The sequence below is a fragment of the Cololabis saira genome, chromosome 9, assembly GCF_033807715.1.
Source record: "Cololabis saira isolate AMF1-May2022 chromosome 9, fColSai1.1, whole genome shotgun sequence".
In the NCBI taxonomy this organism is placed as follows: domain Eukaryota; kingdom Metazoa; phylum Chordata; class Actinopteri; order Beloniformes; family Belonidae; genus Cololabis; species Cololabis saira.
The window spans coordinates 28,553,111-28,574,061 of NC_084595.1; the positions used below are offsets into that span (position 1 = coordinate 28,553,111).

Below are 20,951 nucleotides of genomic sequence, written 5' to 3' on the forward strand. Positions count from 1 at the left end.
AACCACAACCAAATTCGTTCTATCCGGATGGAGCAATTTAACTGGATAGTTTTTTTTTAAAGGCCGAAATGAAATAAAGTAACGAGGCTGTTTTTAAAATGTAAGGAGTTAAAAGTACAGATAATTGTGTGAAAATGTAAGGAGTAAAAGTAAAAAGTCGTCTGAAAAATAATTACTCCAGTGAAGTATAGATAACCAAAATTTCTACTTAAGTAAGGTAACAAAGTATTTGTACTTCGTTACTTGACACCTCTGCCCATGAGTAGATAGTAGCATGATGAGTACCAAATCAACTGGTAAAAAAAAAAAAAAAACTAACAGGGCTAAGGCCAAGCACACATCCACAGATCAGATGTGTGTACAATATAATGCACATATGTTTCACTAAACACAACTCACAAAAACGCCAGGAGGTAAAATAAAATCGTTTTATTGTCAATTTGGTGAAGAGTTCATAGACGCTGCTATTGTGTGTCAATTTGGAATGAATATCTCTCTTTCTGAGACACACGTGCACACATTCAAAGATAACGCAATGTTCCTGGTACACACAACAGCCTGTCACACGTACTGCTACAGCTCAGCTGTCATTTCTACACATTGTATTTTTTTTCCCTGCCTCTAACCAATAAATCTCCAGAAATTTACTTTTCTTTTATGTACAAAACTGTTAATTCATTAGGGATGCCAAGCATGATCATTTTCAAAACAGCATATTATGTACAGTTGCAAAAAGTATATATGTTCATTTCTTCTTGTGCTCTGTGTTGGCCACCACCCCTCCTTCTGCTGTTTTTCACTTCATCTGATCATTCAGCCAGTTCCTCAGAGGCTGTAAGTTCCTCTGAACCCAGCGAATGTTTTTCTGCACATTGTCCAGGGCAAGCTGTGTAGCTCTCAGCTGAGAGGCCTGTTCTTTGATGGACTCAAAAAACAATTGCATCTGAGGGTTAAAAACAAAAAACATATAATTGCAATAAATTCATAAACATACCATAAATCATTCTATTGCAATTACAAATGTTATTTTTGTGTCTAAGGCTCTCTTAAGGTGAAAAACAGATAAAAAACTCTCATATTTGACATTTAATTGGGTTCTTAGGAATTAAGAAAAAAACTGCTAATCAACTTTTTGTTAATCCTTTCAAAGAAAAAAATAATTCTAACATTGCAGATGACAATGGAAAGTATTGTAAATGTCAAAATATTACTGGAAGAGAGTAAATTTACTTCAGGGAGATCATCTGGAGAAGAAAATTGGCCTGTGGTCCCTATGATGATGTTTCTGATACAAAATGAGCCCAACTGGAACCTAAAGATGAGAGGAACAAAAAAAAAGGACAGTCTAGACATCTGGATACTCAAAGAGCTGCTTGTTGCACAGGGACCTTAAAAATCCAAGTAAAAAAAAGAACAACAAAAGCTTCCCCACTCAATACTGGACACCACCGAGCCCTTAAAAATGTCATTATGGAAAAGCACTTAAAAATCAAAGTCAAAATATCTATGCATTTAAAAAAAAAATTGGAAAGCCCCACGTTTAAAATGTCACATGTTTTAATTGACAGCACAGTATATTTACAGTGTCTTGTATATCATACTGACTTTTGGACCAGTGTGTCCCAGTTCTTTTTGACAAAGTTCCAGGCAATGTAATGTCCCCTTGGGTTCCTGGCCACCATCAAGATGAGGCTGGACAGGTCCTGCGATCGGATCACCTTCCCTTCCAGACCAAGCTCCAACAGTCTACAGCACACATAAGCACACAGAGATAACGGATTTAAGCTTCCAATATGGTACCTTCACATATTTCACAAGCTTTTAATTTGACAATACTAAGCAGTTGAGTAACAAAATCAATACAGCTGTGTGGTCATCCAATGATCCGTGTTTGCCACCAGGTGGCAGCATGAACTGTTTATGAAAAAACAGAAAGAAGGCATACGGCACCTTTGGAGTTTTTCTGTATCTCTGCTGCTGGTCAAAGCAAACAGGATCTTGTGTTTTTGTGCTTCAGAGAGGGACATCTTGTATGTATGTAAGAGGGAGTCCCAGCCATGGTCATTTCGAGCTCCTACTGAGTATACTGTTCCCGCCACATCAGTAGGTAAACTGGAGTAAACACAAGCACAGACGTGCATATTAGGGAATCAATGACAATATAAATATATGTAATCTATCTTGACACATGAGAGCACTTTTGTTTGTATGAGTCATATATGTTGTTGCAGGCTGATAATGACATGTATAACAATATTTGGACGGACTTGAGTGTTCCGTTGGACTGCAGCCAGTCTTTGAAGTGCTGATTTGCCTGCGCCAGACAGGGAGGGTAATCCAGGTGACAAGCCAGGGACAAGACCTCTGACCTCAGGCGTCGCTCTGACACAGAGCCACTGTCACGCCATGTCTGGTGGTCAATGACAGCACGGAAAAACTTCAGGATGTATTTCTGTATAGAAACACAGAAAAACAGCATTTCGCTTAAAGACACACTCATAGAGACATAAAAAAAAAAAAACATGCTAACCATCCTGCCTTATCCTCTTACCCCCAGGGTATTTGTTAAAAGCGGCTCATCTCGTTTCTCGATTAAGTGGTAAAAGGCTTCCAGATACCCCAATCCTTGGAGGAGGGGCACCGTGTGGTTCTCCAGCTGAAGATAACCAATTAGGTCCATGGCTTTATTGAGAGGCAGATGGCCTGCCCTTTAGAGAGATACAAAAATAATTTGAGGATATTTGCGTTACTATTTCATGAGACACAAATCAGTCTTGCCCTTCTATGCAGACATACAGAAAAATACAGAAAATGCTTTCGCTCTCCCACACTTGCCCACATTAGTACTTACGTGACCAGTTGAAATGCGTTGTGTATTAGGTGAGTCCTGTCTTTGTAGCTCAAAGCTGTGTGATTTTTCCTCATGAGTTGAATCAACACATCCCAACCACCATCCTCATAATGAACCACATAATAACCTGTCATATCAGAGTTTATCTTCACCCAGCTGGCTTCTTCTCCTATATGTATACTGTCTAAATGAAACATGATAGCAAACATTTTAGAATATATTAAGGAGGGAAAAGTTAATATTATGATAAATATATACAGTAAGTATAATATTTATCTCTCTCTTTTACCTGTGGATGAGGTCATCAAGTGTCTGTGGATGGTGGTGGAAGCATCCGTCTTGTATGTCAGAGGGATATGCCAAAGGAAACTAAACAAGGGAGAATTCAGTTACATATAAAGGGGCTGGAGATTGTTTATATTGTTTGAAACTGTTAACACAAAGTTTGAAAGCTGTTTAATATTATACTTGTATACATACCCCTGTTGCAAACTGGGCCACAGAGGGTCGGTAGGAAGCACAGTCCTCAAGAATCTGTCCTGTCTAAGCAGCAGGCGAGGCCCCCTCCTGGTGACAGTCACCAGAGGAATACCTTTCTGCAGAGTCCAAGTGTTCATCATGGCAGTCAGATCCAAGTGTTCCCCCGCAAACAGGTACTGCAGGAAAAGGTATACTTGAAAAACAATACTTGCGATCAACATAGTGTGTAATGGGAGCCCAGTGGGTGGGTCTTCAGATGTTTACTCACTGCATTTTTGGAGCCCTGGCTTCCACTGTAACAATGTTCTCCAGAAATGAATTCCTCTTCGGAGCATGTCTGAAAAACAGAGCAAAACCAAACTGTTAATTTTTTCCATTAAAGCATAATATTTGAGTCACATGCACATTGCAATAAAAGTCTGATAAATACAACGTTTAGGCCATAATAAAATGGAAAACAATCAATGAGATGTCATCATTTGAACTCTAACATGTCAGAAGTTGAAAATAGTTGAAAAAAAGTATGTTTTTTCTTCTTTTTTTCCAACCAAGTTGGGAGAAGGATGTCTTTAACTCTGTACTGCATCAGCTTATATATGAAAAAAAGAAGGTGCTTGGGGACTCAAGGGAAGGCTTTTCCCATTCTTGTGAGATAAAGGATATCTGTGTAGTCCAATTTAACACCCAGAGTCCTTCAGTACAGATCCATGGTGTGATATTTCATGCAGAGTTTGAATTGGCATTGTCCAACTGGAATAATCAAACCATTCCCAAAAAATGATGACAGATGGATGGGAGCACGTGTTTCTCTAAAATATATTGTTGAGCATTTTTTATGTCACAGATGTGTAAGTTAGCCTTGTGGTGTGTTCTCTTGCATGCCCATGCGATCACTGATGCTGACTCCTGAACTGATAACAAGCGGGAGGACGACTCCCCTGTCCAGCTCAGGGGATGCAGCATTCAGACTTGATCTCAATTCTGTTTTCTCGTCTTATTTTCTGACAGACACAGTGCCTGTACAGTTCAGTCATCTTCAGTCTGCTCATTTACTACGGTGCTTCTTTTGAATTGCAGATATTTTAATAAATGAATAAGTGCAAACAGAAAATAACTACATGGTGTCTTACATTGACTAAGCTGTCCCACAGGTCCTGATTTTGAGCATTCCTGTAGCTGTACTTGCGGAGGTATCGCACTATCCCGCTCTGAAACACCTCATCATTCAGAAAGTGTCGCAACATGTGCAGGACACACGCTCCCTGTAAGGAGAGAGAGAGAGAGACAGAGAGTGAGAGAGAGAGAGAGAGAGAGAGAGAGGGTTTACCATATTTTACAACTAAAACCCTTTGATGCCAAAAAGGCTGGAAAGTGTATTTGTAGACATTTTGTTGGCTTACAGTTACAACAAAAATACATAATTCACATGCATATTTACTATTTTTCAAATTGACTTAAGTAACCCGATGTGAGGAAATTTGATCCTTTTTTGAAATGATGAATAATATTTTACTTCTTCACTATGAATTTTCATGATCAGTTATGATGAAAAGACTGAAATCACACCTTATCATAGGAGACTGTGTCAAACATCTCTTTGATCTGCGTGGGGTTCTCTGCAGGGCTGGATATTGGCCGAGATGAATTCAACGAATCGAGACCAACTGCTGCAAAACAAGTGTGCAATAGATACTCCTCCTGTAAAAATGGTGGAGAACAGGTAAATCAGTCCTCTCTTTTGGGCCTAATTTTATTTAGTTAGTGATTAAAGCACATACCACTTTGAGTTTGGGGTAGGTGGCTTCCACTGAAATGTACTCCATGTATCTGGCAAATCCTTCATTCAGCCAGATATCGTTCCACCACTCCATCGTCACCAAGTTACCAAACCACTACAGGCAGAGAACACATTTTATTACTCTGCATTGTCTGATCTAATGAAATGATTCAGTGGTATCTGTAATACTGCAGACAAACAATGCAAATTATTAGGGAACAAGTGCATTTTTATACTCTCACCTGATGAGCAAGCTCATGGCCAATCACCATAGTAACCCAGAGTTTATCCGAAACAGAGGATGTGAGAGGGTCAAAGAGAAGGCTGGTCTCTCTGTAGGTGGTCAGGCCCCAGTTCTCCATCGCACCAGACTGAAAGTCTGGGATAGCAATCAAATCTGACAGAAGAAGAACATGGGTTAAAAAAACAAAAAAGAGGAAAGTCAGAACATACGAAAAAACAAAAAGACTGAAAAATGTCAAACCTTGTTTGGGTAGGGGATATCGGATGTTGAAGTATTCCTCGTAGAAGTCTAACATTTTGACAGCAACTTTCAACGCGTAGTGGGTTTGCTTCCTCTTCTCAGGGGCAGCATAGATGGACACCTACAGTACATTTAAAAAGTAAACTGATAATTAAAGCAGCGGTCATTGCGGAGAAAACAAAAACATTCAGAAAAATAAGTGACACTGTAACATAACGTCTCGGAGACCACACCTTCACTCCAGATGATGTTGTTGCAGTGACAGACTTGAAGTCACATATGACAAATGCAACAAGGTACGTGCTCATCTTTACACTGGGAGCAAACTGATCCTCAAGCAGGCCATCATTTATGTCAACTGTATTGACCTGAAACGTACAAACACTTATTAGTTTGTTCAAGCCCATCTGCACACATGTAAAAGTGAAAATGTGCCACATTATGGCGCAATACTCACTATAGGCATATTGGAAAGCGAAATGTAGTCTGGACTTCTTCTGATTCGCACTGAGAAATTTGCTTTGAAACTTGGCTCATCAAAACACGGGAATGCCATTCGAGCACTTGTGGGCTCAAAGTGAGTTGAAGCTAAGCTTCTGAAAAAGAGATGAGCGATAAAACACCCCTGGACTGCACGGCACAACAAATGTGATGGATAAATTGCCATGCAAGGTGTGAAACGGTGAACATTTTCTCACCTGGTTTCGCCTTTGCTGTTTCTGTATGTGCTTATATAGAAGCCGTAGAATCCCTCTGCAAGCTCTGCTTCAAACTCAATATACAGGAAATACTTCTGCCCTCTGCTAAGCACTCTGGGAGAAAAAATGCCTATCTGTTCATGGGAAGGGTTATGAAGAACTGGAAGTACCTAAAAGAGGAGGAAATTGTTTGGTTGATTACACCAAAAGAAAACTAAAATATAAAACCAAAAGCTGATCCATAGCATTCACAGCTACCTTTTCAGAAAGATGAGCAAGGTTCTGGTCTAAAATGGTGGCTTTGGAAATCTCTAGACCTTTGCTGTGCAATACAATCCAGTTTGTATTGTTCTGGACATCAATCTGGATCTGTACTGAGCCACTGAAGTGGAGAGTTGTGAGGTTGGGGTTCAAGACAAGGTGGTAATGAAGAGGAATGATGTACCTGATAAAATGAAACATGACCTTTTGTTAGTCAAAATATGGATTTTCTGCATTTGTCCTCCATACATTTAAATAATGTAGCTATAGAGAGTACTTGTGAGGCCTACATACCTTGGGAGGCGAAGACGGCTCCAGGGGAAGGACAGGCTGTCCTCACTTACAGGAGATGGTTCTCCTGTAGGATGAGGAGGGCTTGACACCTGTTGTGAACTCTGTTCAGACTCAGGCTCAGACCCAGCGGGAGATACGCTGAGTAGCAACAGCACTAACAGCGTCACTGAGACCATTGTGACGGAAGTTTTTCAGCTAGTGATTTAAAAAATGTCAACCTCTGGGATAGGCTGACAGCAAGCACTGAAATCATTTGGTCATAGCCCAAACTGAGGGAACGACTAAAGTAGGCACCGCCCGATGGCAGCAGCGAGGGATGATGAAACAACAAGTTCTCAGGACTTCTTCTAGACCTAAGAGACATGAGTGAGGAATTAAAAATACATAATCTCTCAAAGTTAGCACAGTTAGTTAAAATAACCTAAACCTGTGCAATTTTGTAAAATGTTTAGCACAGTGATAAGCTACCTTTGGAAGAAAATAACTGCTTTTCACAACTTTTCTGAAAGTAAGTATCCTAACTGATAGACATTTTTCTATATAAGTAATATAGTTTGAATGCATATGAAAAAACTTTCACTGACTTGCATTAGTGTCTACAGAATCAAACAATATAACATGATCCCATTAATTTGATCTAAGGGGTGTTTTTTATCCAACAGCCATGTTTGTCTCATCACCTTTCACTTTTCATTGTAACTCTTGAATTTTTGCCTTTTAGTGGGGTAAAGTGTATTTTATGTTCAGCACTTTGGTCAGTATTGCTGTTGTAAAATTGCTTTATAAATTAAGTTGGCTTGGCTTGGCTCTTGGACCGATCAATGAATGGAATTATTGGTTAAAGCTCAGGAAATTCCAAAAAACAGTCCAAACGATGTTTAATGTAACAAAGTACACAAAATCTAAAATGTTTCTTTTTCCACATATAACATTGGAAGGATGATGAAAAAGTGTTAACAATATGTGGACTGTACTTATCACATGTTCAGTCATTTCGGCTGACAGTTGAATATTAGGCTACACATTCCAGCATGCAAACATGTGACCCCCACCTCGCAAAGAAATCACATGATTTGCCATGTGGACAGAACAAGAAGAGGACAGAGCTATAACTGTGAGGTGACAACAGCTGCAGCCTAGCTGCAGTTCAAATGAGGCTTATAGGCAGGTTCAAATCTTGTTTTCAACTGAGCACTGTACTGACAAGATAAGAGGTTAGTCACAACCTCGGACTTCACAAAGACACAGAAAAGGTTTAAGATCAGGGCTAGAAATGAGCATTTAGAGTAGCTATGTTCATTGGATGGTTTAGGAAGTCGTGTTACAAAGAAATGGGAAAAAGCTTTACCTCAGTCATTTTAGCTTCATCATGCTTCTCGTGTCCCTGTTTTTAAGTTTCACTTTCTCTTCCAAGCTTCCTCTCCCTGCTGTGTGTGTGTGTGTGTGTGTGTGTGTGTGTGTGTGTGTGTGTGTGTGTGTGTGTGTGTGTGTGTGTGCGTGCGTGCGTGCGTGCGTGCGTGTGTGCGTGCGTGCGTGTGTGTGTGTGTGTGTGTGTGTGTGTGTGTGGTTAGAAGTAGGTTTGAGGTCAATGTTTGAATATGGGGCTAGAAAATACATTGTGTCAATGTTGTGCTCCCATTGGGGCATAGAAACGAAGGTACGTGTGTGTGTGTGTGTGTGTGTGTGTGTGTGTGTGTGTGTGTGTGTGTGTGTGTGTGTGTGTGTGTGTGTGTGTGTGTGTGTGTGTGTGTGTGTGTGTGTGTGTGTGTGTGTGTGTGTGTGTGTGTGTGTGGTGTGTGTACAGGGTATGTGTGTATTTTTGTATGTGCAGGTGTTGTCTAATATTCAGGCCGTGTTGATATCATCTCACCTCAGATCTAACAGCCGCGGGCAGGTGTGTTCCTGGTTGTTAAAGTCATTCTTCATCGACTCTCTGCTGTCCGCAATAAAGTCGTGTCCTCACCTCACTGCAGTCTTGATAAATGTCGATAGAGTTTCACACATGTAAGAGCCAACTCTGTCCTTCTCTACCTCTCCCTCTCCCTGCGCCGGTGTCTCTCTCTGTGTTGGGGTTTGCGTGTATGTGTTGGGAAGGGGGTGAGAGGGATCCATTGTTAGTATAAAAGGTCACAACAAAGAGACATGTCAATCTCCCATAATGCAATGCTCCTGGCAAAGCCAAATGGCATGCTCTCTTTTTATACTCATGCACACAGCATGCAAACGCGCACACACTCGCAGTGCAGGCAGTGAACAGGGATCATAATAGTTGTGGGCTGCAGTAAGGTAGATATGACTGAGACATCTAGGGGTCTCTTTTACCTCCCTATCATCTGCTTATGGACAGGTAAGAGCTCTAAAGTAATTATTCTTTTTAAGAAATGAAAAAAAAAAATCTAAATTTATAAGAATATTTAAGCATTTGCATGGTGACTTGCTGATTTTTGCTTCACGAGATAAGTTCATAGAGCTACCTGAGTGACTCTATGTCACTATAATTTATGGCATCCCAAATAAGAATTAATATATGATTGCAAGGATCAGTAGTCTTTACATAGTATATCAATAATCGAAAAGGTTTTCATATAGCTACGGGTAATCCAAGTGAGGGGAGATTTAATGTCAAACTTGTGAATACAGACAGAGCCTTGTGCATCCTTTCTGCCATGTCTAAACTTTGTTCTATCATTGTTTACTTATATCCCCCCTCGATATATAATCTTCTCTGCTCAACGTGGGTCAGGAGGAGTGGAGGGTAATGTGCTGGCATCTCTGGCCCCTCCAGTCCACCTCTCAGGGGAAAGGCTTGGCTGGACTCTGCTGGTTTGTGTGGTGAACGACTTCAGGAGAACACGGCTGGATATCAGCTGGAGATCAGCGTCAGAGAGCCGCGTCCATATCACACCAGACAGCACTGCTGTAGCCAGGAAGCATCGTGGCTACAACGCTGTGGCAATCATCACCGTCGCGACCGGTAACTGGCCATCATATAGTTGCTCTGCAAGTCACAGACATCACTCCAAAGTTATGAGGAGACACCACACCGCCTCTAAAGGTACTGATGATCAACGTGCACATAGCACCTTATTGTTAAACCACAACTTGAATTACATGAAGTTTTTAACACGTTTTATAGTTTCAGAGGATGAACGCAAGACTTGTTATGAAAATGAAGACACTGAAGGTAAAATGTTTGTTTAACACAAACTTTGAAAAATAATTTTCCTATGGGTCAAGCCACTAACTTCTGTTGTTCTGCTGTGTGGTGTGATCTCCAGATTTGGCCGAGTGGACGAACACAGTGGTTGTGCTGGTTATGAGGCTGATTTTTATGAAGATCCTCGTCTTTAACACTTTGATGACCATCTGTGTTGTTATTAAGTGGTAAGAGTCTGTCTTTACAATGATAGCCCAGTAAGCAGGAATTTGTTGTGTCATTCTTAATTAGAAGTACATAAGGTTTATGCAGGAAAACGGTGGAGGATGTAATTTTTCAAGTTTCCTAGGATGGGATATTCATACTGAGTATTATGACACATAATTATAACATTTGTTTTGGAACAAATTCAAATTTTAAGACAAGTTTATAACATCATCATTATTAAATAACTGTAAAAAGGCTAGGTATTTCTTTCTAATTCTTTAAATCTTCCTATAATTTAAAGGACAGCAGTTTTTGACAGAATTTTGGGGCTGTGCTGGTGAGGAAAATTAGACTTATTGTGTTTCGTAATTTTTATCAGTGTTCAGTAAATACAAGTCAAGGTTTTCAGTTTGACTGATGGCGCTGTTAATTATTGAATATGATGATGTTTTTCAAGACAAAGATCATAAAAAAGGCCATAAAGCTTAACAGGTTAAGTTTTAACAAACTATTTGACTTTCAGATTGCTGGGAATGAAAAGACTTCTGATGCTGCGTTGAAAAGAAAAGCCTGGCAAGGAGGGCCCCTTTCAAAACTCTGCTCATCAAGGGAATTTCCTCACCAAAGATGACAAGTGTGCCCCTCCTTCATGGAGATGTTTTTACAGTGCACTTTCATGAAAGATACAAGAACTAAAAGGAAAATAATACACTTTCAGGATCATAGGAGTCGGCTGCTTCTAATCAGCAGTCGCGCCTTTTTTGGTCTTTTCACACTGGCATCCCAGGTGTTGCAGATGTGTTGCTCTGTTGCGAGTGTGGCAGTTAAAAACTGACAGCGTTTGTGGGGCCAAACCTGGTATCAGATCGAAACGTAACCTCAGACAGGTGGTTTAATGCTCCTACTTTGTGTGTGTGTGTGTGCGTGCGTGTATGTTTGTGCTTTTGTAAAAAGATGTGCGTACAGCTGCACTCATTAAAATATATATTTTTTTCAATTTCAAAAGAAGGAAAACAACTTTTTTTTGACATTTTGTTTTTTATGTTTTTATACTTGTAAACTCATCAAACAACAAGAAAACATGGTCTGTTTTGACTTTATTGTCTTAAAATAAAACAATGGCACAGTTTGTTTTATGGGTTGTTTTTTTAGCGCCTTTAACACACTGACATAGCAAGAGAGCACCACTAGGTGGCAGTACAATCACATCAGATTTTTTTATTTTCTATTTCTTAAATTATGAACAACAAGAATATGGGGCTTACCTTCCTCTACAGGACACTACGTTCATAAATAAGTTAAGTATGTCAACACTGACCAGTCACTCTTCACCAAACCAACACTCACACAAGCTGTAAAAGATGCAATCCAAAAAAACTGAGATCAAGCTGATCTATCACACTTGGGTGTAACTATACAGAGTTGTATGTTGAAAAGGTCTTAAATATCAAATGCACATCAAATTCCTATGACGCAGCACTCAAGCACACACGGTAATTAAGTTTCCTCAGTAATTCTTTGTGTTTTTTTCTCCAGCATCTTATTTGTGTCCAAATAGGAAGCATTTTTACAATTCTGGCTGAAGGAGAAAAGCAGTCAACAGTTGCAAGTTTAAAAAAAACAGGAGGGAAGAGTGCTGGTTTGGTGCTCAGTTATGATTTTCTTTGTACAGAAAAGCCATACAATATGTCTTTGGCCCAAATTATAAAAACAAAACTATGGTTAGTTTAAAAAAAAAAAGAAGAAAAAAAAAATAAACGTAATAGTCACAGCATTTTGGCAATAAAGGTGGGAACACTCTTTCATATGAAATTGAAACCACACTCAACAACTTGCTAAAACAAGAGACACATTCAATAACTCACACATACACACATAGCTGAAATCATATAGCAACAAAGTAGTACCGATGGCATTTGCTGCAACAATATACTTGATACATTCAAATTCAACAGAAAAGCTCACGTTGACTGACTTAAAACAAAACGTAAAGTCAGATCAGATAACGGAAGAATTATGCATTGAAAGAATACGCTACCTCCTAATATTCAAAGGACTTTTACTGTGAAAGGAACAAAAGCCAAACCACATATTGACAAAAAAGAGCAGTTGTGGGTTTTAGTGGAGAACAGCAAGTGAAAAGAAGAAACACTGACTGGCATTTTGTGGAAAAAAAAGAAGTAGTAATGATAATAATAATAAATAAAGTGCTTTTGTTAAAACAAACATCCTCTGTCTGAGGTATCTTTTTAAAAAAATCACATCGAATGGCATAAAAAAAAAAAAACTACACCATTACACTGTGCACACAAGACAAAATGATCTATTTACAGCTGATTCACCCACACAGAAACATTTGTGTCATTGTCGGTTGCATTCTATGATTCACTCTACCGGGTAAAATGCAGTTAGTGTTGCCACTCTGCCCTGCGTCCACTAGGGGGGTATTCATCTATTCTAAAACATTTCCAGTTCTCAGTAACTGTCCAGCCTGCTGTTTCCTCTCTGCATGAGGGATGCATCAGTGCTCAGTATCAGTGCTCTGCAAACAACTCCTTTACATCTCTTTCTAGTGCACACATAAAAAAAAAAGCCCACATACATGTAGGCACAGATAAAGACTGCCATTATTATATCTAAATAGCCATCAGTGCACACAGCAGGAGTAGAGCAAGCTGTCTGGTAGGCTGAGAATCGGAGTGCAAGCTAAAGGTGGCAGAGCTGCTAGGATAGATCCTCCATCTCTCCTGATTAGGATGGAGACTCTCCATGTCTTTCTGGGCGCTGTACGCCGCCACTGTGAAATTAGCATCCCCCGTGGTCAGGAGATCAAACACACATGAGTGGAAGTAAATGTCCAGCACCTCCAACTGCTCCTTGCAACGCTCCTTCGCAACCTCCACGCCAAAAACGTGTGATGAACCAAGGGGATAGGCCTGTGTCTGTGAGGAGTAGCTGGGCCGACGCAGCTGCTGCTGCAGGCCGAGCGCGGGAGGAGAGCGCGGCAGGGGAAGGTGTCCAGCCTGGTCAATGCGTTCACTACTGGGACAGCCATTTAGACAGAGTTGCAGGTCCTGGGTGTCATCATAGGCCTGAGCCAGCTCCTCTGGGATTCGCACTGCCAGCGTCAGGTAGCGCCCCAGCTGGCGAACAATTACAGTTACACCAATATAGCCGGCGTGCAGCTCCACGTGGCGTCCAGGGCTGCGCTCAGAGATCCACAGAGCACGGACCTTCCCGGATGCAGCGTCTGCACTAACAGAGGTGTGGATGGGGTCTCCGCTGCTCACCGTTCCATCATCAAAGGCAGCAGGGAGGTTATCTGTGACCGCCTGGTACACCCTCTGATCTGTGCAACCCTCATAAGGCTTGAAGATTATGGTAATCTGGAAAGCAGAAGAAACGTGGCATATTTCTTGGTTAGAATCATTCACATTTTAGACTTTTTTAATGATCATTATATTAATTCTTTTTTAAATTAGATTTTTAAGTGGGATATGGTAAAAAGACACACAAATACTACAATTCAAACATTACACAGATTATTGACACATCACATAATGTTTGAGAAAGGACTTAATGAGTTTTTAACAAGTTGTAATTTGACACAGCTATGCAAACATGCTGACACATGCAAGTGCACAAACATACCCACTCCAGTGGTGTGTGGAAGCAGTGGTGGATGCAGGGTGTGGTGTGAGCATTACAGTTAGCACTCGCATCATAGTTCCGGTGAATGGCTTCTTTGTTCACATGACAGCTGTGAGGAATGAGGCCTGGCAGCCCATTAAACCTGGAGGGCTGTTAATATGGGTGTATATATATATGTGTGTGTGTGTCCCCCTAATAGTCGTGACTAATAACTTGCCCCACCTCTGACACAAGGTCAAAACTTCCGCTCCAAAGTGTAGAAAATCTACTATTTGCTCATTTTGTGTGTGTGTGTGTGTGTGTGTATCCGTGTGTGTGTGTGCGTGTGTGTGTGTGTGTGTGTGTGTGTGTGTGTGCGTGTGCCAGTATCTGCATGACTAAGTGTATACACGGGTGTGTATGTGCTTTAATAATTAAAGTTATCGACTAAGCTAAAGAGGGCTGATCATTGGGGGAAGCATCAACATTGCTTCTTTAACACCACAAACATCACTCTATGTGGCTCGTCATCCATTTAGCGTTGCGCATATATATGTATATATATACGGTATGTGTGTGTATCTTTCCTGTTGCACAAGGACCTTTTAACACACATCGTGCTTTAAGCTGAGTGCAAGGAGTGCCACTTATGAACTTATGAGAAGCACATACACACACAAACGCTTGCATACACACTCATAAGTAAACAGTGGGTCCTTTCACACGTCCCATTCCACATTATTAGCGGTCAGACTATATGCACCCATTAACAAAGTTATGTTAGCAACGCTGCCGCAGTCACAAGAGACAGTCACAAGATCGAGGCCGCTCGCCTCACACCTGTGAATCTGTGGGAGCAACGCACACGGGATAATGCAGAAAGAGAGTTAAGTAAAGCAAGGGGACCAAAGGGTGATTTCCAGTTTCACAGTGATAAGAATGTTAAAGTAACAAAGGGCTCATTAAGGAAACACACACACACACACACACAAATAAACCAGATTACATCAGCTGACATGACTTAGAAAGTTCTTTCAGTCTTAATAACAGTAAACAAGGCTTAAAAAAAAACAAAACCCAACAAAAACATTTTCTCAGTGGCAGTTCTCACCTTATTGGTTGCAGTGGCACTGGAGCCTGGAACCATAGGTACGTTAGTGACCTGCACTGATAGATAGGCATTATCAATGAGAGGCCACGCCCCCTCCACTTTACAAGTCTGGAAGCTATCTTTAAATGTCCTCAGGTGGGGATCCCCAAACAGCCCACAGAACAGGTACGCGGGCCGATGGTGGCTGTGGTCACGGCTCTGAGAGTGAGCGTGTGTGTGAGCGTGGGAGTGCGTGTGGGCGTGCTGGGTACGGCTGTGGTAGTTGCAGGGCTCGGGGTGGATCTCGGGGTTGGTAGAAGAAGTGGGCCCATCCCTGGAGCAGTTCCTCTGGCTCATGAGGTCCGAGATGCCCAGCACGGCCGAGTGGAAGACCAGGTTTCCTCGGCAGGACTTGGCTGTCCTCTGGGTGCAGGCCGAGTACGCTCGTAAAGCCTTGCAAAATTCAGTGTGAAAGGCATCCACGGCAGGTGTCAGGTGGGAGGTCAGGGCGACGAAATCGGTGGTGCACTTCTGGATGCGACACTGAGTGGTGACCACCTGGCACTGACCTGACGGAGAAACACAGGTGGAGTCAGTGACCAGCAAAAGATTAGTTGAGGTAGCAACAGACAGGATGAAATGTAATCTGTGAAGTAAATCAAGATCTTAATCTCACTAAAAATAGAAAGTTTGTGCACACATGACACAGCTAAGGTTAGTTTCTGAGGAACGCTTTGATCTCAGACGCACAACGATACCACAATTTATAGTCTGACCTAATGAACTGGAAAAAGAAGCAGTTGCTGATTGAAAGTCTTGATCAATCAGCAGCACCGGTTTGTAATAAACCTTGAGTGTAATAAACCAAAGAGCAGCCAGGTAGAAATGACAAAGGAGCGTTTCTCACAAAAAGGGTGAGGTAATCCTGCTTGTACGGCCAAGGAGCACATAAAACATGCTACACTGATAGGGAACAAGAGTATGCAAGCGTGCATGGAATCCAAATCTATTCCCATGATTTTGTGACGCTTATCATGTCTGATGTGTAAGGTCACAAGTGCACCAATTTCTGATACTTTGCCTTAGCAGAAGAAACACACGATCAAAAAATTCTCCATTACACCCGCCAGGAACAGATTTCTTGGTCTGAAATTGTCCGTGATCTTTTATCTGTTTCTACATTTCTGAATGGAATGAGGGTCAAATGGGCCTTTTGTATCACTGATCATCAGGGGGAAAGAGGGAGTTAGAGCCATAGAGAGATTAGAGACCAGACCTAATGCATCAGTCACAGCGTGCTCCTATTAGATTAGGCCGGAGAGAGGCTCTGCAGTGTGTGGGCAGCTGCAACCCACCCCACACACACACACACACACACACACACACACACACACACACACACACACACACACACAAAGAGAAATCTAAAAAAGAATACTTGCTGTGCTTCCATTCAATTTACACTAATTTACACAGATGATGGTATGACTTCCCAGTAGGGCTGGGCGATTTTGGACAAAAATAAAATCCCGATTTTTTTCTCTGAAAACCCGATTTTCGATTTCGATTTCGATTTTTTTGGTAAAACTACAAAAGACAATGGAATAAATTGTTTAAAATATTTTATCTTTATTTTTAAAGAAAAATAGCAAACAAATTTCCCTATTGGGAATGAAGTGCAATTGAAAGATACTGTTAATCCTCCTTGAGTTTAGTAAAGTGACAACATTTACAATTTTCTTGACCAAACAAAGATGACTAGACGAGCTCTGTCTGCAACCAGCTGCAAAAGAGAGAAAATCGATTTTCCGATTTTCCTTTTTTAACATCGATTTTGATTAATAAATCCGATTTAGATTTAAAATCGATTAATCGCACAGCCCTACTTCCCAGTGAGAGCACAAGCAAAAAATAAGTGTTTTTTTTTTACTTTATAGGTGAATTCCACAGATTTCCTTCAATGTCACACTGCTACTTAATTTATCTATAGCACATGAACAAAAAACTAAATGTTGTGTCCTAACTCTTCTAACCGGGTTCACAGAAGTGTTGAGGTCTGCCATGTGGGGGCAGTACTGCTCTGAGTGAGAAATCAGGGGGTGGGTACAGACCCCCACTCACACCACGCTTCAAAATCTCTCTCCTGCCTGTAAAATACTGACACTAGCCCATAGATACACACACACATGCATACACAGGCTGCCTGCCACGGCAACCACCACTGTACACACTGTCTGAGCACTGAGAACACATTGTGTCTGTACACTGGCACACCAGCAGCCTTCCTCTTGCCCTCCTATCTGGCCTGCAGCACCCAAATACGGCTCCTAATCTAATCAGATGGAGTTTATTCTCTTGCAGAAGGTATCAGGATCATGAGCTGCTCTAAAAACACACAAAAGCGCTTATTCAGTCACATTTTCCCAGCAGGCTGACATAACGAGAAGGGAACTGACCCTGTAACTGAAGCACTTGGGCTCAAAGCTCTGACTTGTAAAGGTTAAAACTTTGCTGACGACGAGCAGCTGCTGAAGTTTACCCCAGCTCCCACTGTGGCTGCATAGCTGCATAGCTGACCCTGCGTTCTAGCCTTCCTGTGAGAGTATCGGGCAAAAAGAGAATTTTCTTACGATGAACAACTATATAGAGCTCAACGCGAAAGCAGAATTGTCTTTCTTCTTGCTCTTCAAGGATTGCCATGAAGTATCCAAGAATCCATATAGCTGTACTTTCAAAGGAAAATCCAATCCATGCATATGAATAAGGAATGTATGGTGAGAAAGGCTGAGAAGATGAATACTGAATGAATTTGAGAAGATTAAGAGAATAAAAACTCCTCATATGAGGAACTACTGTGCTCAGTGCCCTCAGAGCCTTGTTTCAATCACTGGCTGCAGTAAGTCTGCAATGAGGCAAATAGGAGCCAGCTTTGCCTTCATCAGTTTTTCCATGTCCTGTATCAACCTTTCTTTTTCACTACATTCTCCCTCTTTATCGTATCTTCTTTTCTCCCTACCTCAGCGGCCAGATTTTGTTTTTCGGCTGAAATCACTTGTCTCCATCCTGTTTTTTACCATGACTCCCTGGAAAGCCTCCTCGCCCTCTCCCTGCTCACTTGGCCCCCCTCTCCTCCTGCATCCCAAGGCACCCTCTCTGCCATTAAACAGAGGTCAAAAGATCCCACAGCCAAATCTCCAGGGTTGGTTGTTAGGGAGTCTTTGTCTCCCAATCTGGCTGCCTCCCACCTCTCTGATCTACGGAGATCAGAAAGGGATCTACTGGGATCATCTCTCAGCTGGGAGAATGGCTTGTGAAGTGCTTATTGATCAAATTGTTGTGTGCACTCTCCCACGTTTTCTGAACTCAAATCACACAAACAAGCTTAGAGATGCAATGTTTCTCAGGGGCTCGCTGCAGCATGCAGTCTGCTAAACGATGCAAACAATAGACATTTTAATTCCAACACTCCTGTCTTGTTGTTTTAACAGATTCATAGAGCTGTCAGCTGATGACATATGTTTAAAAACCTTAAACATGCACAAGATTTAGCAAATAAAACATTATGTTTGCCTCAACAGACTAAATAATACACATTCTTTCCAGGTGACGCACATGTGGCAGTAGGTACTGAGAGGGTCCTAATGTTAAGCGGGTATGTCTGCTCCAGCAGGCTGAGTGCAGAGGTGGCTTAGTCCTGCTGCCTGAGCTTCGTTAAACTAATTACTGGAGGTGTGACTGCCAAACAGACAGCCGCCACCACAGCCGACCCCTTGCACACACAGAAACGGCCCCCAAAAAATGAAACATGAAAACAGCAGCAAATCAAAAACCTCTGAGATAGATGGACATAGAAGGAAATTAAGTCACATTTTATAGCCAGTATTCTCACCAAGGTCTGTCTCTCATTCAATCAAGTTTTTGTCAATGATCACCACAAGATAGACTGATAAAAGTATTTCGGAAACACTTTTGAATCCTAAGTGGCCACCTTATAGGGTTTAATAGCACATCTGCTGAATTTCATCACCTCTAATCCACTTTAGGTTTATCTAAATTCACTTTTTGTTGTCTGAAACATAGGAATAGACAATGATTTCACTTTATTTGGAATAGAGATGTTATATATGTGCAGGAGGAGAGGTAGTCGGCCTCTCTTCCCTTCTCTCCCCCTCCTCTATGAGCCATTAAGGGGCAGACAGGAGAATGACGGCCCAGGAGAGAGGAGGAGAAACTCGATCCGTGCTCAGACTGCTGCACTGCCGCTTTGGAGAGAGCCATTGTCAGGCAGCACTGGGCCCAACACAAAGATTGGCCACATAATGCTTACAAACGCTTAAGTACTAATGAAGTATCTTTACTCACTACAAACTGCAACAGACTGAACAGAAGTGGCGTTAACTGAGGTTACAGCTGGTGCAACACATTATAATTTATAAAATGATAATAATAATAATAATAATAATAATAATAATTATAATAATTTAAATCCGTAAAAAAAGGTAAGTACAATACAGCTTGGTTGTAACTATGACACAGTAGTTGTAGCAGTGATGAAGTGTGCTGGTTAGTTACCTATGTGAGCACCGCAGCAGAGAGCGATGACCAGCAGCAGCAACGGCCGGAAGCGGCGCACCATAGACGGGGAAGCGAGGCGCTCAGCCCCGCGGCCACGGCATCCGGCTCTCCCCATCCCCGTCCATGCAGGGCCAGGGGGGGAGAGGGGACCGACTTCCACAGAGCAAGGACGGTCGGCGTCCAGGCCTTCCCACTTCTTCTTCTCCCTCTTCTTCCTCACTCTTCTCTCCTTCCTCTCCTCCTCGGGTGCGCAGGAGCATTAAAACACAGCGGCTCCGCGGAATGCATGGCGGAGGGGAGGAAAAGCAAAAGTACGGCCACAACTCACTTCGACGACACTTGGTACTTTTTTCTACCGTGCAAACCCACGCCCCACGTGATTTAAGTGCGCTCCCTAGCTCGGCGGCCGGACTTTTGCTTTGATTAGGCGATGATCACTTTCCTCTCTCGTCTTACACGCACAAATCACATCTCTCCCTCCCTCACCCAGCCGGGATTTCTCCTCCACTCCTCCCCTTTCACTTTCTCCTCCTCCTCCTCCCCTTCTCCTCCAACAAATCAATAGAGAATCAACCAACCCCGGCGGACTAAAAACCCGCCTACCAAAAGACAGGGAAACAAGTCTACAAAAGTCACAAAAGAAAAAAGTTATGATATGTAAATGATCACTGTGTGTTTTTATATGACCTCTAATGAAGCTTAAACCTGTAACTACAGACTGTACAAATGCAGAAGTTTGTGTGTTTGTGTGTGTGTATCCTACACAGACAAAAGAAACTCAAAATTCTCATTTGATTTTTTATTGTGCAATTGCTTTTCAGATTCCACATTTTCAGCTAAAAATAATAAATCATCATAGAAAAATAAAAAGTACTTCATTTTGTTGACTGGGGATTCTTCACACTCCTCATAACTTTTAATGTAGGTCCTGGTGTTTTTCTCACTGTTGTGATATTAATCAACTCCATAAACACTTTGATGCATTTTTATTTGATCTCTGGGCCAAATGAGTGATCTATCATGTAGGAGATGTCATTCATTGGTGTATAGTAACTATCAAGTGGTTAAATCTGTGTGAGCTTTTCTCGTGTTTGTTAAGGAAAACCTCAAAAAAGGAACATAACCCTTCTTCCTATAGTCCAAACAATTGGAAATCAAAAATCTTGCAAACCACCCATCATCTCGTGATAAGTTTGTTTTTTCTATTTACTGAACATGGTGATCAGGGGCAGAGACAAATGCACTATTGCACAGACACAACTACACTGTGAATACTGAAACCATCGTAAATTTTTACAGCCAAATGTGCCGAAAGCACAAGGTGAGCAGACATTGTAAAAGCACCCAAAGATAATTACAGACACCGAATATATGCAAAACAGTCTTTACTTTGCTATCGTTCCATGCCACAATAAAGCATAAATGAATAACTTTACAGCATGTTTTG

The 20,951-nt window shown here is 41.5% G+C and overlaps 2 protein-coding genes across 4 annotated transcripts; both read right to left on the minus strand.

The window, feature by feature from the left end:
- Window positions 1–414: 414 nt before the first annotated feature.
- On the minus strand, window positions 415–8,914 carry erap2 (endoplasmic reticulum aminopeptidase 2). Of its 3 annotated transcripts, XM_061729066.1 has the most exons (21): window positions 8,194–8,310; window positions 6,846–7,198; window positions 6,549–6,735; window positions 6,291–6,460; window positions 6,050–6,188; window positions 5,826–5,960; window positions 5,593–5,713; window positions 5,351–5,505; window positions 5,110–5,223; window positions 4,898–5,029; window positions 4,462–4,593; window positions 3,600–3,668; window positions 3,332–3,507; window positions 3,141–3,220; window positions 2,852–3,035; window positions 2,552–2,708; window positions 2,268–2,452; window positions 1,951–2,112; window positions 1,606–1,746; window positions 1,231–1,312; window positions 415–943 (listed from the first exon to the last, which is right to left on the minus strand). In XM_061729066.1, the coding sequence occupies exons 2-21, from the start codon at window positions 7,019–7,021 to the stop codon at window positions 797–799; spliced, it is 2,844 nt and encodes a 947-aa protein (XP_061585050.1). In that variant the 5' UTR covers window positions 7,022–7,198; window positions 8,194–8,310; the 3' UTR covers window positions 415–796. The 3 variants fall into 3 exon arrangements, with proteins under 3 accessions (XP_061585050.1, XP_061585049.1, XP_061585047.1); XM_061729065.1 differs by lacking the exon at window positions 8,194–8,310 and adding an exon at window positions 8,716–8,914 and having other exon boundaries at window positions 5,351–5,713; XM_061729063.1 differs by having other exon boundaries at window positions 5,351–5,713; window positions 8,194–8,311.
- Window positions 8,915–11,289: 2,375 nt separating this feature from the next.
- rgmb (repulsive guidance molecule BMP co-receptor b) lies at window positions 11,290–19,980 on the minus strand. Its single transcript, XM_061729067.1, has 3 exons — window positions 19,502–19,980; window positions 14,951–15,498; window positions 11,290–13,595 (listed from the first exon to the last, which is right to left on the minus strand). Exons 1-3 carry the CDS (start codon window positions 19,617–19,619, stop codon window positions 12,846–12,848), a joined length of 1,416 nt encoding a protein of 471 aa, XP_061585051.1. The 5' UTR covers window positions 19,620–19,980; the 3' UTR covers window positions 11,290–12,845.
- Between the last annotated feature and the right edge of the window lie 971 nt (window positions 19,981–20,951).

Bases quoted from the DNA above. Each gene is read 5' to 3' on its own strand.
- erap2 (XM_061729065.1), bottom strand. From the start codon at position 7,021: ATGGTCTCAGTGACGCTGTTAGTGCTGTTGCTACTCAGCGTATCTCCC. The intron at 6,189-6,290 runs GTGAGAAAATGT...TCTCTTTTTCAG, and splicing joins AACAGCAAAGGCGAAACCAG to AAGCTTAGCTTCAACTCACT. The intron at 5,224-5,350 runs GTGAGAGTATAA...CTCTGCCTGTAG, and splicing joins GCCATGAGCTTGCTCATCAG to TGGTTTGGTAACTTGGTGAC.
- rgmb (XM_061729067.1), bottom strand. From the start codon at position 19,619: ATGGGGAGAGCCGGATGCCGTGGCCGCGGGGCTGAGCGCCTCGCTTCC. The intron at 15,499-19,501 runs GTAACTAACCAG...TTTCTCCGTCAG, and splicing joins CTGCTGCGGTGCTCACATAG to GTCAGTGCCAGGTGGTCACC. The intron at 13,596-14,950 runs GTGAGAACTGCC...TCTGCTTTCCAG, and splicing joins GTGCCACTGCAACCAATAAG to ATTACCATAATCTTCAAGCC.